The sequence below is a fragment of the Aphelocoma coerulescens genome, chromosome 13 (assembly GCF_041296385.1).
Source record: "Aphelocoma coerulescens isolate FSJ_1873_10779 chromosome 13, UR_Acoe_1.0, whole genome shotgun sequence".
Taxonomy (NCBI): domain Eukaryota; kingdom Metazoa; phylum Chordata; class Aves; order Passeriformes; family Corvidae; genus Aphelocoma; species Aphelocoma coerulescens.
Window position 1 is genome coordinate 2,409,055 of NC_091027.1, and position 21,652 is coordinate 2,430,706.

The 21,652-nt window shown below is 46.2% G+C and overlaps 1 protein-coding gene and 1 long non-coding RNA gene across 2 annotated transcripts in view; one reads left to right on the forward strand and one right to left on the reverse strand.

Annotated features, from left to right (window-relative positions):
• Positions 1–1,298: 1,298 nt before the first annotated feature.
• Positions 1,299–5,098, reverse strand: LOC138118427 (uncharacterized). Its single transcript, XR_011155126.1, has 2 exons — positions 5,009–5,098; positions 1,299–2,794 (listed from the first exon to the last, which is right to left on the reverse strand). It is a non-coding gene; the product is annotated as an uncharacterized lncRNA (long non-coding RNA).
• ERGIC1 (endoplasmic reticulum-golgi intermediate compartment 1) overlaps positions 5,073–21,652 on the forward strand; it is a 57,429-nt gene continuing 40,849 nt past the window's right edge. Inside the window, exon 1 of the mRNA XM_069029382.1 lies at positions 5,073–5,245. Coding sequence (XP_068885483.1) covers positions 5,088–5,245 — 158 coding nt within the window. The 5' untranslated portion in view covers positions 5,073–5,087. The remainder of the gene's footprint in view (positions 5,246–21,652) is intronic.

Below are 21,652 nucleotides of genomic sequence, written 5' to 3' on the forward strand. Positions count from 1 at the left end.
CACCACTACAGGGATGCTGTACAAAGCATGAGGTAAGCCTGTGACAGGGGCTGCAGCTTCCTTGTGGCATTCGTTTCCATAGTGGAAAAAACAAATAAAATACAAAAAAATGTTCTGCTCCCTGTGACTTTCCCATAGTAAATTCCTGGCACCCAAAACGAAGCAGGCTTGAAAACAGGCAGTTTGTATTAAAAGGATGGGTACATTTTCTAAGGGCTTTAAACGTGGCAGATTCCCCTTGGCATTTGCCCACTGTCACAGGACAAGGAAGAGGCCATGTGGCTGCACAGACCCTGTTCTCCACACTCATACACATCAGCTGTACCCACCCCTGTGACTGAAAAATAATCGGATTATTTCTTCTGCCTATTGAGCAGGAAGAAGAGAGGTGGTTGTTACGTCTTCTTAAGGAAAAGCTTAGCTATTCAAGAAAGAAGGAACTTACATAAATGAGTACATTTATTCTACTGCATATTTTAAGTCTGATCTCACAAAAATAGATGGACAGCATTACATATGTGATAAACAAACTACACTGCAACAGGACTTTAAGACAACATTTAAAGCTTGCTTTTTTGTTCCCTGGAATTTGGAAAGTACTGCCAACATGCAGCTTACCCAAATCCTAAGAGGAAGGGCTGAACTTTCATTACTGATTATACTTAGCACAGCACTTGTATTTGAATTCTTCACCTCCATGCGCATCCTGTTCCTTCACAAAGATTTCCTCTACGCTGTTATTTATATTTTTAAAACGCTTTATAACATTTTTCTCTTCATTCTCGGCAATGTTTTTTCCTTTTCCTGAGCGGCAGTTGTGCTCAGGGCTCTGGGCAGCCAGGGACACACCCTGCAGAACACAACACATAATCGAGGGCACACGCCCTGCAGAGCAATGCGCTCACTCCGATTCCCAGCCCACCCTGCCACACCAGTGCTGTGAACTGGGAATGAAAGCACCGGGGAAAACGGCCTGGGGTTGGGCCCTGCCACACAACATCCCAAACAAAAGCCACGGGTCAGCCTTTGGTTCTGTTTTTGCACACCTCTGTAGCAGAAGGGGCGTGAGTGAGTAAGCACTGCACCTTCCTAGCAGTCACCTCACATTCCCAATTGATGAACGAAGCCTAAGTGACCCAAATGCTGACTGTGTGTACCCTGCTTTACCTTTGGCAAACAATGCTGCTCATGAGCCAGTCACAGCACCTGCAGTAAGTTCCCAGTGCAAGAGCTGTGGCAGGAGCCAGAGGCTAAAATAAAACTCAGCCGTGTGTAAAAGGAATCCCAAACAAAACAAAAAAGGAAATCATAGATTGGTTTTAATTGAGTGTTGCAGGATGTTAGATCACCCCAAACTGTGCTGAACAGGTAAGGATCGAGGTTACACTTTTCTGGGAAAGAGAAAAATTTGAGATTACAAAATTGAGATAAGTAAAATTCACAGAATCACAGAATCAAGGAATATGCTGGGTTTAAGGGACCCACAAGGATCATCTGTCCAGCTGCTGGCCCTGCCCAGACCCCCCAACACCCCCACCCTGGGCATCCCCAAACGCTCCTGGAGCTCTGGCAGCCTCGGGGCCGTGCCCATTCCCTGGGGAGCCTGGGCAGTGCCCAGCAGCCTCTGGGGGAAGAACCTTTCCTGATATCCAGCCTAAACCTCCCTAACACAGCTCCAGCCATTCCCTGGGTGCTGTGCCTGTCACAGGGAGCAGAGATCGGAGCTGCCCCTCGGGAGGAAGTTCCAGGAGGTCTCCCCTCAGTCTCCTCCAGGCTGAATTATCAAGGATTAATATAAACTCTATAAATCAATATTAACTCTATTAATGTGAAGTGAAAGCTAAAGAATAGTGTATCATCTAGAAATGAAGAATATCTCAGAAACCTGGACAAGAATCATTTTACCTGCATAAACAAATTTATTAAATAAATAACCAGGAAGATGATTCAAATAAAGCACTTTTTTGGGCACTATTTTTTTCATAGGAAGGAGGTACCAGTTTTATTGTTGTGAGGCATTAGTCAGGAATTCAGATAGACTCATCCATGATCTGATTTATCTGTAAGAAAGTGAACTGTCATGAGGAAAATATTCTTTTTTGCAAGAAGAATTATGAACAAAGAATTAGGACTGAAGGGATTTGTTTGCTAATTTAGAACTGAAGCTGATCTTACTCTGTAGTCTTAGGTGAGTCAATTCATCCTTCTGCTTTGGTTTCTTGGTTGTTAAAGAGGTCTGAAAATAGGGACTTACTGGTTTCAGAGCAGCAGTTTGGCTCTATGAACATCCCCAATGCAATTTGAAGAGGAACAATAGTTTTAAGTCTACTGTTGCCAGAAAAAGGTTGGTTTGTTGCTCCCATGAAAAAGAAAGTCACTTTTGCCACCAGTTGTCAGTATCAGTTTGCTACTGCAGTTCTAATGGTGTGACAACCACCTCGAATAAACCCCCTTGCTTTTGGTTCCCATTCTAACACTCAACATGAGCTCAGCTGCCGCACCCAGCTGGACTGGGGACAAATTCCTGTTCTTATCTCCACCTCGATAGAAGCCTTATGTAATTAAACAATATTGTGACGAGGGTCTTATCTCAGGGCATTAACTTCTTCTTCCCTTGGCAAGGATGTAAGAGAGCTGGACCCAACTGCAAAGCTGCTTTGAGCCCGTTGCTTTCTTCAGTTTGACCTTTCAGTGGAAAATAAAATCCCCACGACGTGAGCTCTCGCTGCGCCGTGTTCTTGACACTCGAGCCTGCAGGAGGAGAACTCTTCAAGGCCACCTCCAGATTTACCTACTGTACAAGTGAAGAGCTTTTGTAAACCCTTCAGCACTCTCTTGGCTCCTGAGAGAGCTGATGCCTCTGCACAGGACAGTTAATAACAGCTAATGATGTCGGGGCCTTGCCAGGAGCCCGACGAGCGCTCGGTTGTGTAACCACCTCGACAGGCACTGTTTGGTTTGGTTTTTTCCACTACGGATCGTCCCCGCTGGCTATGCCTGTGCAATCGCTTGACCTCATGAGAGATGGGAATTGTCTCATTAATTTCAGTGGGTTGCTCACTTTTGGAGCACAATGCAAAGTGCAGCAGGATTTCGTGGCTGATCTGTTAGCAATCTGCTGAATGTGCTCGCACAATGCAGATGGATAATTTAGGTGTCTGGGATTAAAAAAAAAAAACAAACCCGAACCAATTAGGTATTTTTATCTATTCCCTGCGGGCTTCTGGGGGATTATGCTGTGTTACCTCATACTTGGGATTCCTCCAGTTTAGTTTTTAATATTCCCAGCATGAATTATTATCTCTTTCTTTGAATGAAAATGGTATTGATTAACAGCTCTGTCTCTTCAGTAGTTTTACCCCACTTGTTTCAATCTGAATTTCTTTTTTTTTTAGCCAGGTATGGGCCTAGTTTCTGTGTGAAAGGAAAAAAATGGAAAGATGTGCATCTCTAAGTAAAGAAATTATGACAGCAGGAGGAAGAAGAAGAAGAAGAAAGGTGCAGAATCAATTAAAAATGCAGTTATGTTGCATACTCAGATTGCTGCCATTTCCTTTTTTTCTCTTGCCCTGCTTTTAGACCTAAAAGTCAAGAAGAGCTGTGTTTTGTTCCTGCAGTGCAGTCTAACCTGCAATGCATGTGAGTGACAGCACTTCTGAACACAGCAGCAGTCACACTACCTGCAGCAAAAGCTCCCTGAGGGATGCTGTTAGCTGGTGACACAATTGTGGGAAGGAATGGGGATGGTGCATGGAGCAGTGCCTCGTGCATTGCACTGACCCTGACAGGGATGCAGCCAGAAAAAGGCATGCGGGCAAAATGGAAAGACTGGGGAAATACCTCACCTAATGAATGGGGAGCTTTTACTTTCTTTAATCCCTTGTCTCCAGTAAAATTGCAAAAAAAAGGATTTCCAAGAGCAGGTGAAAGAGCTGTGCTGGCCCTAAAGGAGCTTATCACAGAATCATGGAATGGCCTGGGTTGGAAGGGACCTTAAAGATCAGCCAGTGCCAAACCCTGCCAAGGGCAGGGACACCTTCCACTGTCCCAGGCTGCTCCAAGCCCCAATGTCCAGCCTGGCCTTGGGCACTGCCAGGGATCCAGGGGCAGCCACAGCTTCTCTGGGCACCCTGTGCCAGGGCCTGCCCACCCTCACAGGGAACAATTCCTGCCCAATATCTAAGCTAAACTTAAAGGTTGCACAGGCATGGAGGGGTGGGTGCTCCTCTTTCCTACGTGGGCACCTGGAGGTGTGAGACTTTCCCCTGCCTGTCACCGTGGCCTGGCTCTGTCTCCAGACTGCAGTCACTGACACACGCTGTTATTACTGTGATGTGAGAGTGCAAAAGATGCCGGACAAAGCCTGAAACACCTCACCCCTGTGAGCGGCCACACTCCCGTCTGGAGCCCCAGGAGCGGCTGAGGGAGCTGGGAAGGGGCTGGAGCCCCAGGAGAGGCTGAGGGAGCTGGGAAAGGGGCTCAGCCTGGAGCAAAGGAGGCTCAGGGGGGACCTTGTGGCTCTGCACAAGTCCCTGACAGGAGGGGGCAGCCGGGGGGGTCGGGCTCTGCTGCCAGGGAACAGGGACAGGAGGAGAGGGAACGGCCTCAGGCTGGGCCAGGGCAGGCTCAGGGTGGACAGCAGCAGGAATTTCCCCATGGAAAGGGTGCTCAGGCCTTGGCAGGGGCTGCCCAGGGAGGTTTGGAGTGCCCATCCCTGGAGGTGCCCAAGGAAGGGCTGGAGGTGGCACTCAGAGCTCTGGGCTGGGGACGAGGTGGGGATGGGGCACAGCTTGGACTCGATGATCTTGGAGCTCTCTTCCAACCGAAATAATTCCGTGCTTCCGTGCTGGCAGCGCCCTCGGAGCCGCTCGGCTGAGCGGAGCACGGGGAGCATCGAGCGGACCCCGCAAACTGCGGGAGCCCCGCGGGGAGCTCAGCGGGCCCTGGGGCCGCCCGCATCCCACATCCCACATCCCGCATCCCGCATCCCTGCGCCCACACCCCTCACCTCTCATCCCTCATCCCTCACCGCGGGGCCGCCGCTCCCGTAACCCGGCGGCGGAAGCCCCGGCCGGCCCGGCCGCCCAATGGGCTGGGGCTGCGCGGCGCCGGGGCCGGGGCCGGGGCCGTCACTTCCTGGCCCTGCAGCCGCCGGCAGCGAGGCGACAGCCGGGGCCGGGGGCGGCGGCTCCCGCAGCCCGCCCGCCGCCACCACCGCCACCACCATGCCCTTTGACTTCAGGAGGTGAGTGTCGCCGAGAGTCGCGACAGAGCCCGCCCGCCCCGCGGGGACCGGCCGCCACCGCCCCGCGCCGCTCCCCTGCCCTCCCCTCCTCCACGCGGGTGCGCGTAGGATGGGCGGATGGATGGATGGATGGATGGATGGATGGATGGATGGATGGATGGATGGATGGGCGGATGGATGGATGGATGAGATGTGCGCAAGGAAGGGCCGTGGGAACGGGGAGGTTCTGCCCAGCCAGCGGTTCTTGACCCACAATGCGGTTCCATCAAGCCCAAGGGGTTGTGTGGAATTTGGGTTCCCCGGGCAGGACGGGAAGAGCAGCAGGACCTCGGGGGTGATGGATGTGGGTGTTGGGCTACTGCTCCTCCCGCAGGTGCCTGGGCTCTCACAGCAGATTGGGGGGTCACTTTTTCTGGTGGGGCTCCTGCAGCACCTTTCGAAGGTCATGGCAGCTTTAGGGCATCATTCCTTATAGTGAGGTTCCCACGGCAGCTTTAGAGGGTCATTTCTTATGGTGGGGTTCCCACAGTAGCTTTAGGAGATCACAGTAGGGCTCCCACAGCAGCTTTAGGGGGTCACTGCTTAGGGTGGAGGTCCCAGAGCATCTTTAAGGGGTCACTCTTTGCAGCGCGGCTCCCACATGAGGCTTCATGTGCCGAAGCCGTGCCACGTGTCTGATGGCTGGGAAGCAGCATCCGTGCCTCCACCTTTGGTTTTGCCATTTTGAGCAGGTGCAAGTTGTAGGATTTGGCCTTTCTGTGCGGCTCCTGCATCCCCTGGGCCGTAGCAGTGTCAGGTGCCAAAGCAGAAGTGAGAAAGACTCCTCTGACTTCAGTGGAGCCAAAATAGCAACTGTGGGTTCATTTTCTCTATTGAGCTGTTCTTGAACCAACAATTTGCACCTTTCCAAGTTCAGAGATGCCAAAGAGAAGATGCACAGATGACTTTTCTCATACAGATTTTACTACAACGTTAATACTACAATAAAAAATACGTACATTTTTTGGGAATATACAGTTAATTACAGTCCCTTCCATGTAGGATCATCATGACCCCTACATGTGCACCCCCTTGAGATGGGAAATGGTGATAGTGCAGTGTTTTAGTTCTCCCAAACAAAGAGTTGTGCATTATATTTTTACTGTAATTCTAAACCAGGCCTCTCATTTATACAGGCTAACAGGATCTTGTGTGATCCATGGGGCATTGTTGAACATGGAGGCAGTTGCTTCTGAATGAAAACTTGCTGAAGCTGGAAACAGCATCTGCTGGATCATGTGGGATCCGGGGCCCAGAGCCTCGTTTCTGCTTTTGTGTAAAATTTGATAGAAAAATTCTTCTCAGCTTTGGAGACATTCTGCCAGCTGCGAATCCCATTGCCATCCATTTTCAGACTTGTAAAATGCATGAACAATAAGAGATCCTGGGCTGTGGCTGTCACTTTGTAATAGCAGATAAAGAAAATGTTATTCTGGTGTCTTTGAAAATGTAATTTTTGTTGGGTCTCAGAATGTGCATGTGGAAACACTGGCTCACCAAGAGCATAATCATCTTGAGAGACAGCACTAGTGCTTCACTTTGGAATGGAACAGAGACGTTCAGTGAAAGCTGAATTGCAGGGTTTGTGTTAATGAGTTACAAAAACAGAGACATCAGTTCAGATCTGCATTTTAAAGATTCACAATTGCAAATAACTTCTTTGTCATTCAGAGTGGAGGATTAGAAATAGACACTTCAAAGCTCTTTCTCAAATAACGTAAGGTCGCTGAAGTTCAGCTTTTCTGCAAAGATGAGTTTTTCAAAGGCTGCCATTGATAACAGGAATTTTATATTTAAAGTACAGAGGAACTATTGTCACGTGCAACAAACCACTTTCCTGTTTTAGAAGCATGAACAGAGTTCAGGACCAAAAGGTTTGCAAAGGTTAGAGCCCTTTTTAGCTGTTGTGGGTTTTGTTCAGAGTGCAGGCAGTGGAACAAAATCTGCTGAGGCTGGAAAATTTTACTGTTGTAGGTAAAGCATGATGCACATGTTAAAAAAATGTACAGGTACTTCCTGATAACTCTAGAACATGCAATACAAGGCTCTTGGAGAAATAAGGTCACCACCTTGAGTAAGTTTGTGAATGAAGAAATGACATTTTCACCATGCAAAATACAAGGTTTTTCTCTCAGAGATTTCAGCTGGATGTTCCCTTTGGCAGGTACAGTTTGGCACCCTGGGTTCTATATGCCTGTGTATGATTAGAGGCTTGGATCGTTAAGAAACTTTTAAAAGTGCCCCTGCATGTCTTCAAGAGTCCAAAATTCCAAGTGGAAAGGTGCTGTGTTCTGGAGGCCACACGTTCCACAGGTTGCATCTGAAGGAATCCTGTCCTTTGCTGCTCTGCCAAGGACATTTGGGAAGGCATGGTCTTGTTGTGTTTGTATCCTCCCCTCACTTAGAGTTTTATTTTTGATGTTTTAGAGTTGCAGGATGTTGACAGCTGACATCAGGTATAGAGAGGGGCATTGCAAACCAGCTGGAAGTTCAGGCTTTGAGCTCTTTTTCCACACAAAGTAGCTCTAAGAGGAATAGGTTGCCTGGATCTCATCTGGAGATGACAGAGACACAAATGACAAGTAGTTAAAACAGCCCAGGACCAAAAATGTCCTTATTCTTCACCAACTAGAACTCAAGGAAGTAATTTACTTCCATGGGACCAATCTCTTTCCTCTGTTCTAGACACAGCCAGAATGACCAAAAGTGCTTAAAAATCTTTCTTGGAAGTTGTGTCCATCAGTCAGAGTCTGACATGGAAGTTGCTTGTACTTGTACTTTTGTACTTGTGCAAGTTGTTACTTGTACTTTTTTGTGCAATTTTTTTTTCTGTAGGGCTTCTATTTTCTTGGCTTATCAGTGGTTCCCTTTCCTAATACAAACTGCATTTAATTCATAAATAAACCAATATTTTCACAGTAATCTCACATGAATAGTAATTACTCTGTCCTAAGTATCTTTAAGGTTTTAATAATACTCAGTGTTTACCTAATGCTTTTCATTTTTCAAAGCATTTCATTCAGACTAATCCCCCCAGTCCTGCTGTGATGTTGGTACAGAACCAAATTTTCAGCTTCCACATTGGAGCCTTCAGTACAGGTCTGTTCAGTGCATGTCACAAGACACCAGCCCTCCTACAGAACTACAAAATCAGTTTGTATTTCCAGAAGGTCTGGTTCTTTCCTGTTTTTTAACACCTATTTTGCTGAATGGGAGAGACAGATTTTTCCTTCTTGCCCATCTCCTGGTTTTTAGAACTTGTGCCAGCAAAGGAGCTTTGTATGTGTTTGATTGGGGATTTTGAGTTCTCTCACTGGAGCTGAAAGGGTATTTCCCCTTTGAGCCTTTAAGATCTGGTGTCACCTGCACACTTGCAGCCTCTGAGGATGGTTCGAATCACAATTAGATTAAACTCTAAGCCTGAGCCATTTTGAGTGGTGATTGTGAGCCAGCCAGAAGGGTTCCCACATGATGTGTGATCCAGTTAGCAGGAGGCTGAGCTCGTGCTGGGACTTCAGACTGCTCAGGTATTGAAAATGACACCGTGAAAATGAGAATTACAGATGTAAAAATGAAGTGACTCCCTTGCAGTGGAGGTGGACATGGTACAGAGAAGCACTGCTGCAAGTTCTCTTCACTCTGGTGGCTTTTCTTTGCACCTGCCTATTTGCATGGAAGAGTTACTGATGGGTTTGTAAGATACTGAAACTTCTGAACCATCGTGGTCACTTTAGTTGGTTACACTGAGAAAAACTAAAACAGGCCACTCTGAAATCAAGTTTTTGTTCTAATTCTGGGTAGTTCACACTTGTGCCCTGGCCAGGTGTTTGGCATAGAGTGGCAAATATCTGCGAATCCTTATTTTAATGTGTAGCTGAGAAATTCAGAATTTATTTCCCACAATTGATCATTGTGATGTTTTCATTAAGGTTTTGTTATTGTTCCTTGTTTGGTTTTGGGGTTTGGTTGTTTTTTTTTTCACAGTGTGATAACCTGTATGAAGTAACAGTGTGCTGTACCCGGATTTTGGAGGTCATGGGAAAGGAGCCAGGCTTAGAAAGGATTAGATTTAAATGCTGATCTAGAGTGGAAGGTAAAAACTCTTACTCTGTCTGCTCAGGCCCCCACTGTCAGCTGTTCTTTGGCATGTCTGTGATAAATGATATTTTAATGTGGGTGTGCTGATTCAGACCTATGGATCATTTTTATTGTTTTGGGACATGGGCAGGTCTTTGCTTTAGTTCCTGAAGAATTTTTAAAAATCAGATTGTTCAGTCTTAACCAAAGCTGACACCCTTCAACCTTACTGCTCTTAGGAGAGGGAGTATGTTTGGGTTTAAATTAGACTGAGGAGTTGTGGTGATGAATAGACAGATTTGTGACCTGGCACAGTTGTGAAATCAATTTCCAACCAGATTAATGAGTACAAACCAATAGGTTTTAGGTGATTTTGAGTCTATGGAGAAAAATCTTTTCCAAACTAAGCAACGCCTTGGACACCTTCTCATTCACTTTGAGCTTAATGCAAATAACTTGATTTTAGTCTTCAGGTTTCAGAAAAGAAGGAACAAAACTGTCTTTCATGATCCCCCCATTTTTCTTTCGGCAGGCTTGGGAGGTTTACAACTAAAATCTTTCTCTAAGCCTTCAACTTGTCCTGGATTTGTTTGCCAACATTTGAACATCTTGAACATTTGCCAGTTGTTCAGCAGAAATGGTGACTACTTGACATCTTAAATGTCAAATGTCAGTGGAAATGTCCATGTTTGCTCAGGAATTCTCATTTGCAGAGTGAAGCAGTGCCATGTTTCCATCGGATCCTGGTGCTCTGTGCACCTGCTGGCTGTGCCCCAGCACCTTCCTTGAACTGCCTGCAGCAGCACACACTCCTTCCTTGGGCTGAATTACTGGCTGAACTTTGGAGGAGAGGCATCCTGAGCTCATTTGTGAGCAGGTACAGGGCAATAGCAGCAGGTGGGTGTGTTCTTGGCTGAAGCAGAGCGGGGAGGAGGAGAACAAACAGCTCAGAGCTGCTGGGTTGTGCTGCTGGATTGAGCACAGCAGTGGCACCACAAAGGTTTGCGTGTGCCCTGCCCTGAGCTGTGCCACAGACACTGCCACTTGCCCAGACAGGTTGAAGGGAGATTTGAAGGGTTAGAGAAAGATCCTCCCAAGCCTGCCAAAAGAAAAATGGGGGGGATCATGAAAAACAGGTTTGTTCCTTCTTTTCTGAAGCCTGTATAGTAGAATCGAGTCACGTGCCTTAAGCTCAAAGTGAATGAGAAGGTGTCCAAGGGGTTGCTTAGTTTGGAAAAGATTTTCCTTCATAGACTCAAAATCACCTAAAATCTATTGGTTTGTACTCATTAATCTGGTTGGAAATTGATTTCACAACTGTGCCAGGTCACAAATCTGAGCATCAGTCTGTCTATTCATCACCACAACTCCTCAGTCTAATTTAAACCCAAACATACTCCCTCTCCTAAGAGCAGTAAGATTGCAATGATTTTGTCCAAATTATTAATTCCTGTATGTGATTGAGCTGGTAGCCATCACTTCCTAAATTAATGTCCAGGGGCCATAGCACAGCTCTGTGTTGGGTGGTTACATATTTACAGAATTACAGAATCACAGAATATTCTCAGTTGGAAGGAACCCACGATGATCATCGAGTCCAGTTTATAAGTGAATGTCCCATACAGGGATCAACCCTACAACCTTGGCATTATTAGCACCATGCTCTGACAGACTGAGCTTGTTTCAGCAGTAACTGCAAGGGCATTTCCATCCCCACCTGCAGCCACGTCTGGCGAGCCCGTTCCAATTCACATTGTGCAATGCCACTGGTAAACAACCCTTCCAAATGGTATTGCTGCCACCTTACGTAATGACCAACGTGGATTTGGGTGCCAGGCAGTGCCATGACTAACTTTGTCTCAACAATAGCCCTTTGAGGGCACCTGAGAAATTATTCTGCAGTCACAGCAGTCAGATGGGCAAGCAGAGCTGTACAGACAGTCTATTGATGTTTGTGCCACAAATAACTGATTATACATGGTGTGCATGTATGTAAATATTTCTTTCTAAGTCTCCCTAGTGCATAATTTCTCTCAAAATACTGTTGGAATGGAGATTTTTTCTCCTGAGTAAGTAGGGAAATATTAAGGCCTGGCTTTGTAGGAAAGTTTTGCATTGTTCCTTCTGAACTTCAACTGTCCTCCTTTGTTCAGTCCTTGGTGACACAGATGCTTCCTTCATGCCATCATAGTTCACTGCTGTGAAAATGACTGAATCACACTGTAAACAGAGCTGAAGCAATGCCACCAGCCTGGACTGGGAACTGTGGACATTGTTGAGCTTGTATTTTGAAGTGTGCTGGTGTATTTTTTAGCCATGTAGTTCAAGTGGTGGAGGTGGGGAGAACAGTCTTGCAATGAAGGAAGAAGTGGAGAATCATCTGTTTTTCTTGTCTTCTATCCAAGCACAAGCCCTGAAGTGATGTCTAGGTATTCCTGCACAGAGCCAGCTGCTCTCGAAATGGAAAACTTGGTCTGCCAAAAAATTAACCACAGCCTTGCCACAATCTACAAAATCTTCCTTATAGTGAAATGCCTGAGTATTTTAGTAGTAGATCTTCTTTATTGTGAAATGTCTTGAGTATTTCAGTAGTAGTCATGGCAGACACACAAGATGCAGTTGGCCAGTGCAGTTCACTGTTTGAATTGTGTGTTTAGATGTTTGCTTTTCTGCTTGTTTTTTTTTTTTTTTTTGAAGGATGTTTCCAAATGAGATGTATTTAGTTTAATTCGGAGAATCCAGAAAGATTGGCATGTAATAGAAGAGCCTTCAAAATGCTGTGTTAAAATGTGCAGGCCTGTATTACTGCTGACAGGATTTTGGGAGATCATGATTCTTTAGTGCTTATTTAACAATTATATCCCAAAGCAGATCACCTGGCTTCCAAATTGTCCATCTCTGTAGACCACTGTGTGCCCCCTAAAACAATGTAAATGTGACTTTGTTTTCTGATAAAGGTGACGTCTTGGAGCCTTGCTTGGGTTCTGTGTCATTCTAAATCAAATGTGACCCTACTGCACTGAAATCTCAGTCTGGCTGCTGCATTATAACAGATTATACCTGGACTAAAAACCAGTGGTAAACCTGATCCCCAGGTACAAGTTGCAGCTCTGGAGTCTGTATCAGTTATGTTTTTCTAATGGGCATCCATACAGATATTTCTTGGAAATAGTGTCAAACCAGGAACTTGATTTGGAAGCCAGGTGATGCAGAAGAGTTGTACTTGCTTGTAGGTAACACACTTATATGCAGATAAAACCAGAACTGAGTTGTAGAAGCTCATACAGAAATTGTTGTCTCCTTAGATTGGAATTTAACCAGGAGAACCTGAGCCAGTCCCTGCAGAGTGACTGATACTCTGGAAAAGTACGATATATTTGAATCCCATGTATTGGGTAGGAGTTTCCCTTACTGATATGGAGAAATCTCTGTCGTGCAGTAGGTGTGGATTGGCCTGTGTGCTTTTGAGGGAAGCCTTATGAATGTGGAGTTGTTTTCTTCACACACCCCTCTCTCCCCCTTTTTTTTGATCCCCCAGATGTTACATTTGTTCACGCTCTTTTGTACCAATCTCTGATTTTTGTGCTGAGCAAGTGCAGCTGGGACTTAAACCAGAAAGGAGCTTCCACAAATAAAACCTGCACATTTCTGATGCTAAAATAGTTCTTACCAGATCTCGTTTCAAGGTGTTCAGCAGTGCAAGGCACCAGCAGAGCCTTAATGTTTTGTGATTCCTGGAAGCTGTGGGAAAGACTATGGTGCAGCTCTTTTTTTCCATGGCTCTCTGGTTGTGTGTATGTAAATTCTTGGAAATCACAGTCCAGCTTTGCACTGTGTTCAGTGCCTGCTGCAGATCAGGACTTTTGTTTGTTTGTGGGAAGGGAATGTGGCAGGAGGTTGAGAACCCTGAGCTGGCAGGTGTCCCATAGGGAAAAGGAGAAATGTTCAGGACCAAGGGGATCACAAAGGGTGGAAGTCCTGGGATGTGCTGGGGAGCTGCAGGAACAAGAATCTCTGAGTCGAAGGCTCTGGGCCAGGAAGGGTTACAGTCAGCTTATGGCATTCAAGTATCTGAACAATTTGCTTAGTTTGGGGAGCAGCCATATATGTCTAATGCTCTTCCCCATTCTCTGTGTTCTCCAGAAAATGCTGCTCCCACTCAGGAGTGCAATGGCTCTTACAGTCCAGCAAAGAGCTGGATCTCTTTAAATACCAGTCCCCTTACTTGAACATTCTTTTCTTCATGACACTTTTCTCCTGTTTTGATGAAGCAGAACGTAATTTGCTCACTTTATTAAAAATACATTTCTCTTCCATCCTTCATTTTGACACCTGCTTCACTGCCTACAAGGAAATAAAATGCTTGCTGGCAGGGCTCCACCTCTGAGTATTTGAGATTATACTTTCCTCCTCCTGCTAATTGCCTTTGGAATATGTTTGAGCCTAACATTTTATTTTGAGGGAAAAAGAAGAGTGATGTACCACTTCCTGTCTTCCATCCCTCCTTGTCACCTCCAATAGTTGCACTTCTGGCACATTGCAGCAATACAATTGCTGTGTGTATTCCTGAGAGAACAAGCTCGATATGCACTGAAAGAATAAAAGCACCAAGTTTGGCACGTGGTTGACAAAAAGGTGTTCTGCAGGACAGCACAAAGGAACCACAGAGCAGGCAGAAGGGAGGAGAAAGGAGAACTGGCTCCTTGGAAAGGAATCAATCGAAGTGGGAGCAGAGTGTATGAGTTTTCATGCCTTTTTTCAGCACCTGCTGTGGGGATTCATAGTGCTTTGTCCTAGAAATAAATGGGTTTGTTTTTCTGCCCCTATGCAGATCGTGTACCTGCTAAGTAACCAGCAGGCCAGATGACATAATGTGCTGAGGCTGGTGCCTCCAAGGTTCTCTCAGCCCCTTTCCCTAAACGTCCAGTTACCCAAAGGCTGGATTATATAATTAATGACAGTCCTCCTGGCCTAACCTTGTTTTCTTGTTCTCAGTTCTCCTCCTTGTTTCAGACACTTCCTCTGTTAGTTTCATTATGTTCTTGGAACTAGAATTAAAGAGGGAGGAGCTGGCTGGCAAGGAAACCTATTCCTACATTTCACTCCTGGGTTTAAAAGTGTGGAGAGTCAGCAGGTCAAAAAAAATCCTGTTTGCTTTGAAAACTGGTGTGATGTTGTGAGTGAGAAGTCAGTCATACAGCATTTGAAAATTGCAGCCTTCACCTGCTTGCAGTTCAGATAAACTGGTTTAAAACTCCACCAGCCCCTCCACCTCCCTGTCTGGTCCTTCTCATATCAGAGCTTGCTCGAAGTAATTGAGGATTAAACAGTTTCCGATGTAATTCTGAAGCCTTGAGAGTTTGTCCAGTAAAGCTCAGGTTCTGCACTTTGTGTGTTAATACCCATTGTGTGTGAATGAGGACTGGCTGATTGCTTAATGATGTGTGCTGTTATCTGCTGTTCTGCGGGTGTTAATCTTATAAAATGTGTTAGTAGCTGCTTGGTATTTACAAGTATCGGCTTATTAGTCCGGCTTTGAATCTGTATTTGCATCTCCAGCTCACACTCAGGGCCAACCTTTGGTGTTTGTGTATTCAGTGTTTATTTTCTGCTGAAACTGAGATTAGCAGGATCACTTATCTGACTTTGCACATGCTTCAAAGTTTGTGTCCCAATTCACAAAACCATCAAGATTATTCACAAACGAGCTCTCCAGCCACGGCCCTGGTACTGAACCAAGCTCAGCTCTTGCAGAGCACATCCAGTTTTTTTCCCAAAGCCACCTTCCTGCTGCTTTCCTTGTACAGACCTTCAAAGAATCACAGAATCACAGAATGTTCTGAGCTGGAAGGGACCCACAGGGATCATTTGTCCAGCTCCTGGCCCTGCCCAGACCCCCCAGCAATCCCACCCTGGGCATCCCTGGCAGCGCTGTCCAAACGCTCCTGGAGCTCTGGCAGCCTCGGGGCCGTGCCCATTCCCTGGGGAGCCTGGGCAGTGCCCAGCACCCTCTGGGGGAAGAACCTTTCCTGATATCCAAGCTAAAATCCCCCCAACACAACCCCAGCCATTCCTTCAGGTAGAACTTGGAGCTTTGCCCTGTTTCGCTTCAGGTATTTGCAGTTTTCCATCTGTAGTTTTCCATGTGCTTGAGGAAAGGTGGGCAGATGTTACCAGGTGCTGCTGTGCAAAATGAACAAGCTGAAGAAGAAAGATTTAATTGAGTGGAACAGGAATTACACAGTGAGTCAGTGCTGGGAGCAGAACAAATTCAGGTCTGTTGGCTCCCACTGCTCATCCCGGCCGCGGGATCGCAGCCTGGCTCTGCCAGAGCTGTCCTGAGCTGCTCTCTGCACATTATGTTCTCATCTTCCAGCAGACAGGAAACATAGAAATGTCATCTAAACAAAGAATTAACAGAATGAAGGGCTCAAAGTCAGTAGCTCCTATTTTCTGCCGCTGCTGCTGACTTCCTACCATTGTTTTGCCATTCATTTAAACAGATTTACCTACTTGGTTGGAACTCTTCTTCAGAGTTCCTGCTGTTTCTTGCCTGTGCTGGGTTGTAGGAGCTAAGTGTTCTTGCAGAGTTGTCAGAACACACACTTGTCCTTGGGTGGGAAGAAAAACAGCTAAAGAAAGGATTTCAGAATGAAACCTTGAACTAATATTTCCCAATGAAAATAGAAAAGTTAATGCTTCCTGTACATGCATAGAGTAAGGTGTAAGAATACAGCAGCTCTACTTCTTCACCTGTTTTAGAGTGAATTTACTATGTGTAGAAATTCTTTTCTTTTCTAGGTATGTGGAACAAAATTGGAGATTTTTGCCCATCACAGGTACAGCAAGGACCACAGGAACTGAAAATGCAGAGGGCCTTGGAACTCAGTGCTTTTTTCGAGCAAAGTAAAAGAGGCTTTGCTTAAAAAGGACAGGCTTTTCTTGATGTTTCCTCAATTAAAGCCCACCCTTTCCTAGTTCAGAGACTTGCTCCAAAATGCTGGTCAGACCAGGTGTGACTTTTTTTCCAGTAGCAGCTGTCCAGCACCTGGGGAACATAATCCAGCCCAGGGCATTGCTGAGCAGTCTGTGTCCCTTGCCCAGCCTGCTTTTCATTCCTCTCCTCTCTCCCAGGGCAGTCTGGTGATGCCCAGCCCCTCTCAGGGTCACTAAGCAGAGGGGAGTTGTGTCCTGTTTGTGCCTTATTTGTGTCCCAGATCCCAGCTCTTCTCCCAGGCCATCTTTACTGTTTCATTTCACATATTCTGTCCTTAGGCACATGGGATGGGGTAACTGATATTTCAGGCCATCTCTGCACACCCCAGCTGTTGCATTGCTGAATAAGATCGATTTAACAAGTAAAGAGGTTAATCTATCTCTGGTCCTGGGCACAGGAGTTCTAGGGATGGTTTAAACAACTGTGAGCAGTAGAACTCCCCCCAACTACTTCAGACAGGCATCTGGGATTTTATTCTTATTTTTTAAGTAAGTGGTATTTTGCTAATCAAAAGAGCGCCGTGTGTGCAAACCTCACTCAGCTGTGCTGTTTGTTCTACCTCTGCATCTCCCTCAGCTTGAGCTGTCACATTGAAAGCTAAATTGGTGGCTTTAGATTTATCTATTTTACAGAAGTAACAGCTTTGCTTTTCAAAATCTTAGCACGAGTGTCTGATGTGCTTTGTAGGAGGGAACAAAGCCAGAAAAGTGTGTTCTGATAGGAGTACCTGCCTGCCTTTGGTGGAGTGAGGCTGTGTCTAAGCCTGCTTGGTTTTATTTAGAGCTAAATGGCCTCTGAAGAGTTAAAAGCCACCTTCTGGCTTGTGCTCCTCAGCTGGTGTGCTTGGACTTCTGCTGCCCAGCAGTTTGTTGACAAAGCTGGGATCAATTGTCCCAAAGTCATTGTTTGGGAGCAGTGACCCAAGTTGCTGCCTGTTAAACAACTTGGAAGCTCTTAGCTAAGTGATTCGATTTTTTATTTAAATGTCTATTTTTTTAGTAACACCGGAGTATTCTCTGTGCCTTCTTCACTTCTCTTCGTTTTTTCTAGCACTATCTACTTTTATTTTGGTCTGTCTCAAGAGCTACAGTCCAGGGGCAGGAGTTTCACAGGATGGGCCAGGTTGGAGGGGACCACAGTGGGTCACTGGTGCCACCTCCCTGCTCCAGCAGGGCCATCCCAGAGCACAGGGCACAGGATGTGTGCAGTTGGCTCTGGAATATCCCCAGGGAGGAGACTCCTCAGCCTCTCTGGGCTCTGCTCAGGGCCGGGCCCTGCCCAGGGCAGCACTTCTGCCTCCTGTGCGGGGGAATTGCTGCGCTCAGGCCCTGCCCGTGGCTCTGGTGCCGCTGCCGGGCCCCGGAGCAGAGCCCGGGCCCTGCCCTGAGCCCTCCCTGCAGCCAGGGACACCCAGGGCTGAGGGCCCCTCTCAGCTGGGGCTCCTCTCGAGGCTGAGCAGCCCCGGCTCCCTCAGCCTGTGCTGGGCACGGAGCTGCTCCAGGCCCTTCCTCAGCTGCGCAGCCTCCGCCGGCCCCGCTCCAGGAGCTCCAGGTCCCCACTCCTGATCTAGAAGCTACAGCCTGAGAACCTGCTTTACTTCATATTTATGTTGTGGATGCTGGGGAGAGGATGGGGAGTGCCATCCCTGGGTGTTCCAGTGGCCGATCGCAGACCCCACCGTGCCGGAGCTGGAGGGAGCCAGGTTTTCTCCTGGGCACTTCTAATTCTCAAGCTTTGCTCAGATGACCAGAGAAGCCACCTGAGAAGTCAGCAGAGCACACAGATAGAAATGCTCCTTGTCACTAAGCAGCATGCCTCTGGTGGGAAGGTTTCTGTAGAAATACCGCTGGGGATTAAAGCCAGGGCGTTTCCATCTGGCCGTGTCTCCAGCCTGAATGATCCTGCTCTGACAGCAGGCAGAGCTTCCTTCTGATACCAGGAATTCCCATGGAAAATAACCAATAGGGCCTGGGTTTTTTCCTCCCCTTCTGCCTCCAAGCTGCATTGATTTGGGGAAGGGGAGAGGGGAAACTTCTGAGACACACACGGTGGTTAAACTCTGATCTCACCTTTGTAACACCAACCTCATCTGAAGTGTTCCTGGAGAGAAAAAATGGAGTCTATTTGTGCACAGTCATCTTTGAAAGTCAGATGGACTTTATCCAAGTTATATTTACCATGACTGAGTTTCTCTCTGCTTCCCATGGCCTCCTTAAAAACGATGAAGTTTTTATTGTAGAGTGGATTCTCAGCTGGAATTGGTGTCTCTGCTAAGAGCCTTAATAGTAGCAGCTATTGAATGAATCATAGTCCATAAACTCTTCTGTCTCAAGGGAAGGGTCTTCCAGAGGTGGGAGCAGGAAGAATATGAGGAAACAAAGCTGTGTGGTGGCCCATCCTGTGGGCTATGGGAGACTCTTCAGAACCATCGTTCCAGCTCATTTCGTGTGCACTCAGACGTGTTTCCTGAAGTGGGGCTGAGGTTGCTCATTCTCTTCTTGCTTCACACCTGCCTTGGTTTCCTGAATTGCTACTGCAGCTCTTTTGTCATGAAATCAGACTTCAGAATAGACCCAGTTATACAAATCTTGTGGGAAGAGCTGGTTGTCTCTGCATCAGATCTGTAGGTCCTGTGGGGAACCCAAATAAAGGGGATGGAACCAACAATCTCTGCTCTCTGGAATGCAGTAAAACAACAAAAAGGTTCAAGGAGGCAGATAGGAAATGGGAAGAGGAAGAACAGAAGTCTGTTGAGTGACAAATCCCAAGGTTATGTCCTTGTCTCCAGGGAAAACTAATCCTCAAAGTTGAGGATGATTCGTCTCTTTAAAGGCACTTAAATAGAAATTGTAGCTGGCTGGATTGACTGATACCTACATGAAGTAATTAGAGAGGCTGGTGTAATTCTGAGGGATGCGACCTAAAAATGAATTTGTTTAGAATGTCTGAATGACAGACAGTCTCAAAGAAAAGGCAGTGGGTGTTTTCAAGCCTGTTATCAGACAGACCTGCCTCAAAGTGACTCTTATCAAAAACCAAATGGATGCTGGCATAGGCTTGACTGTCCAGGGCTGTGTTTGGCACCTGCCTTGCTCTCTGCATATCTTCCACAGTGCTGTAGGGTTTTTTTAATGTTGTTTTCCTCAAAAGCAGTCTGGGATTGTTGTTTTGAATGAATGTTCCCAGAAATGCACAGCGCAGCAGTTTTTCTACCCACCTGAAGAAGAAAACCAGTGTAACAAAGAGAGTAGTTTATCTTCTTCTCACAAAAAGCTCCTTTTGCTTTTTTTCAAGACAGGGTTTTTTACAACTTAATGTCTGCATGGGCTGCCTGTGTGTCATTTCTTGAATGTGGCAAGTACAGCGTGTAACGGTTGAAATTCTCTCTTCCACGTTGTAACTGGGTTTACTGGTGAGAACTTAATGAGTGGACTTTGTCAAGAACAGGCAAGCTCTTTGTTTAGTCAGGAGTTGGTGTGTGTGTGGAGAAATAGTGACCTCATGCCTTCTTGGCTTCTTGAGATTTGAGGTTTGCAGCCACGCTCTGATCCCCTTTGCAAGGAGGACTTGACAAATGGGGAAAACCAGCAGCGACACTTCACTAGAATTTATCTCCAGTTTGCAGCTCCTTGCTGATAAATGGGGAGGGGCACTACCAGCAAACGAGCAGAAGGGTAAACAACGTTCAGGAACTGCTTTAACCAGCTTTTACTCCCTTGTGCAGTGGCAAGGAAACAGTTCTTGCCTGAAATAGTTCCTCAAAGGCCAGCTTAGCCTTGGCCACTTTATAGAACAGAGGACACTGCCTAAAAATGCAGGGTTAGCTGCTGTGTCAGGTTTAGAGCAAAAAGGAGAGAGGTTTGGGTGTGACAGCTGTGTTTTCAAAAGGGCTGTGAAAAAACAGACTTTACTCCTGCCTTCTGACTTAGGCAGCTGCTGTGGGAGCGAATTAATTGTACTGCAGACACATAAATATTGTGTGAGAAGAGGGATCTCCACAGAAATCTTGAATGATGTGTCCCAAATCAGTCTCCCACTGAAGGGCTGAAGAGAGGAGTTGTTATTTCCCAGCTTCTTTGTGCTGTCTTTCCAACTGGAGCCCCTTGAGGGTTTTTGTTGATCCAGGAAGCCATCTCAGCCTAGAAAGGTGTATTATTCTTTATTTCCTCCCCATGTCTATGTGTCATAGTTGCCTTGCCTTTCTCTTTTTCAACCTGCAGCCCATTTCTTTCTCAGGGAAGTCGTGGTTCTTACCAAGAAGGAAACAGTCAGGGATGGCATTTCTACTGACCCTAAACCCCCTTTTTCCGAATCACAGAATCCCAGGATCAGGTTGGAAGGGACCACAGTGGGTCACTGGTCCAACCTTTGGTGTCCAGACAGTTCTGGAATATCCCCAGTGAGGGAGGCTCCACGCCCTCAAAGTTCACTTTTTCTCTCTGTATTTGATAGTTCCCCCTTTGTGTAGTTTAGTCACTTCTGCTGTAGAATTGCCAGTTGTTTGGTGAACTTCACAGTGAAGTTCTGTTTCTGCTGGAAAACGTGTTGTCCCTGCAAGTCACTTCAAGTCCAGTTATTTTTTAGAGAAACAAATCGGTTCAGCAGCACCAGGCTGTCTCTTTTATTCAAAGAGATCTCAAAGCTACTGATGTGTAATAAAATGAAGGTAGTTGTTCACTCTATGCTGGAGTCGTTACTGAGAGTGAGTAATGTCACCAGGAATTGGTGACCTCAGCTCCAAATACGGTATCTGCTGAAAAATAGATGCCACTTCTCCAAGCTGGTGAATATGGGAGGTGGAGAATCAAGTGTTGTTTCAACACCCACATTCTTCTGGGTGAATCACAGCCACGGACCCTTTCTGCTGAGACAAGATGACAATGGTGTATTTACACCACCACTGACCTGCTAAAAGTGGAATGTCAGCCATGATACTGATTGGGTTTTTATTTTTTTTTAATCATCTTTGACATCAGAAATGTGATTTGCTCACATCCTCTAAGGACGTGCTGAAGTAACTACAACAGAGCCAGTATACTTCAAAAAGAAGACTGATGTTTAAAGATTTGGTTCTCCTGGGGAAAAAAACATAATCTGCCCGAAGAACAAAACCATTTTTTCCCATCTGTGAGCATTAATGCTAAATTTCTGTCTGGAAAGGGACAAAAAATTAACCTTTTTGCTGCTGATTTACAATGCTCGAATTCTATTCTGTGACCAAGTGCCACATGAGAATGTGTTACAGTTCTGCTTGATTAACTGGAATCCAAAATACAGTCCCAGAGCTCCAAGAC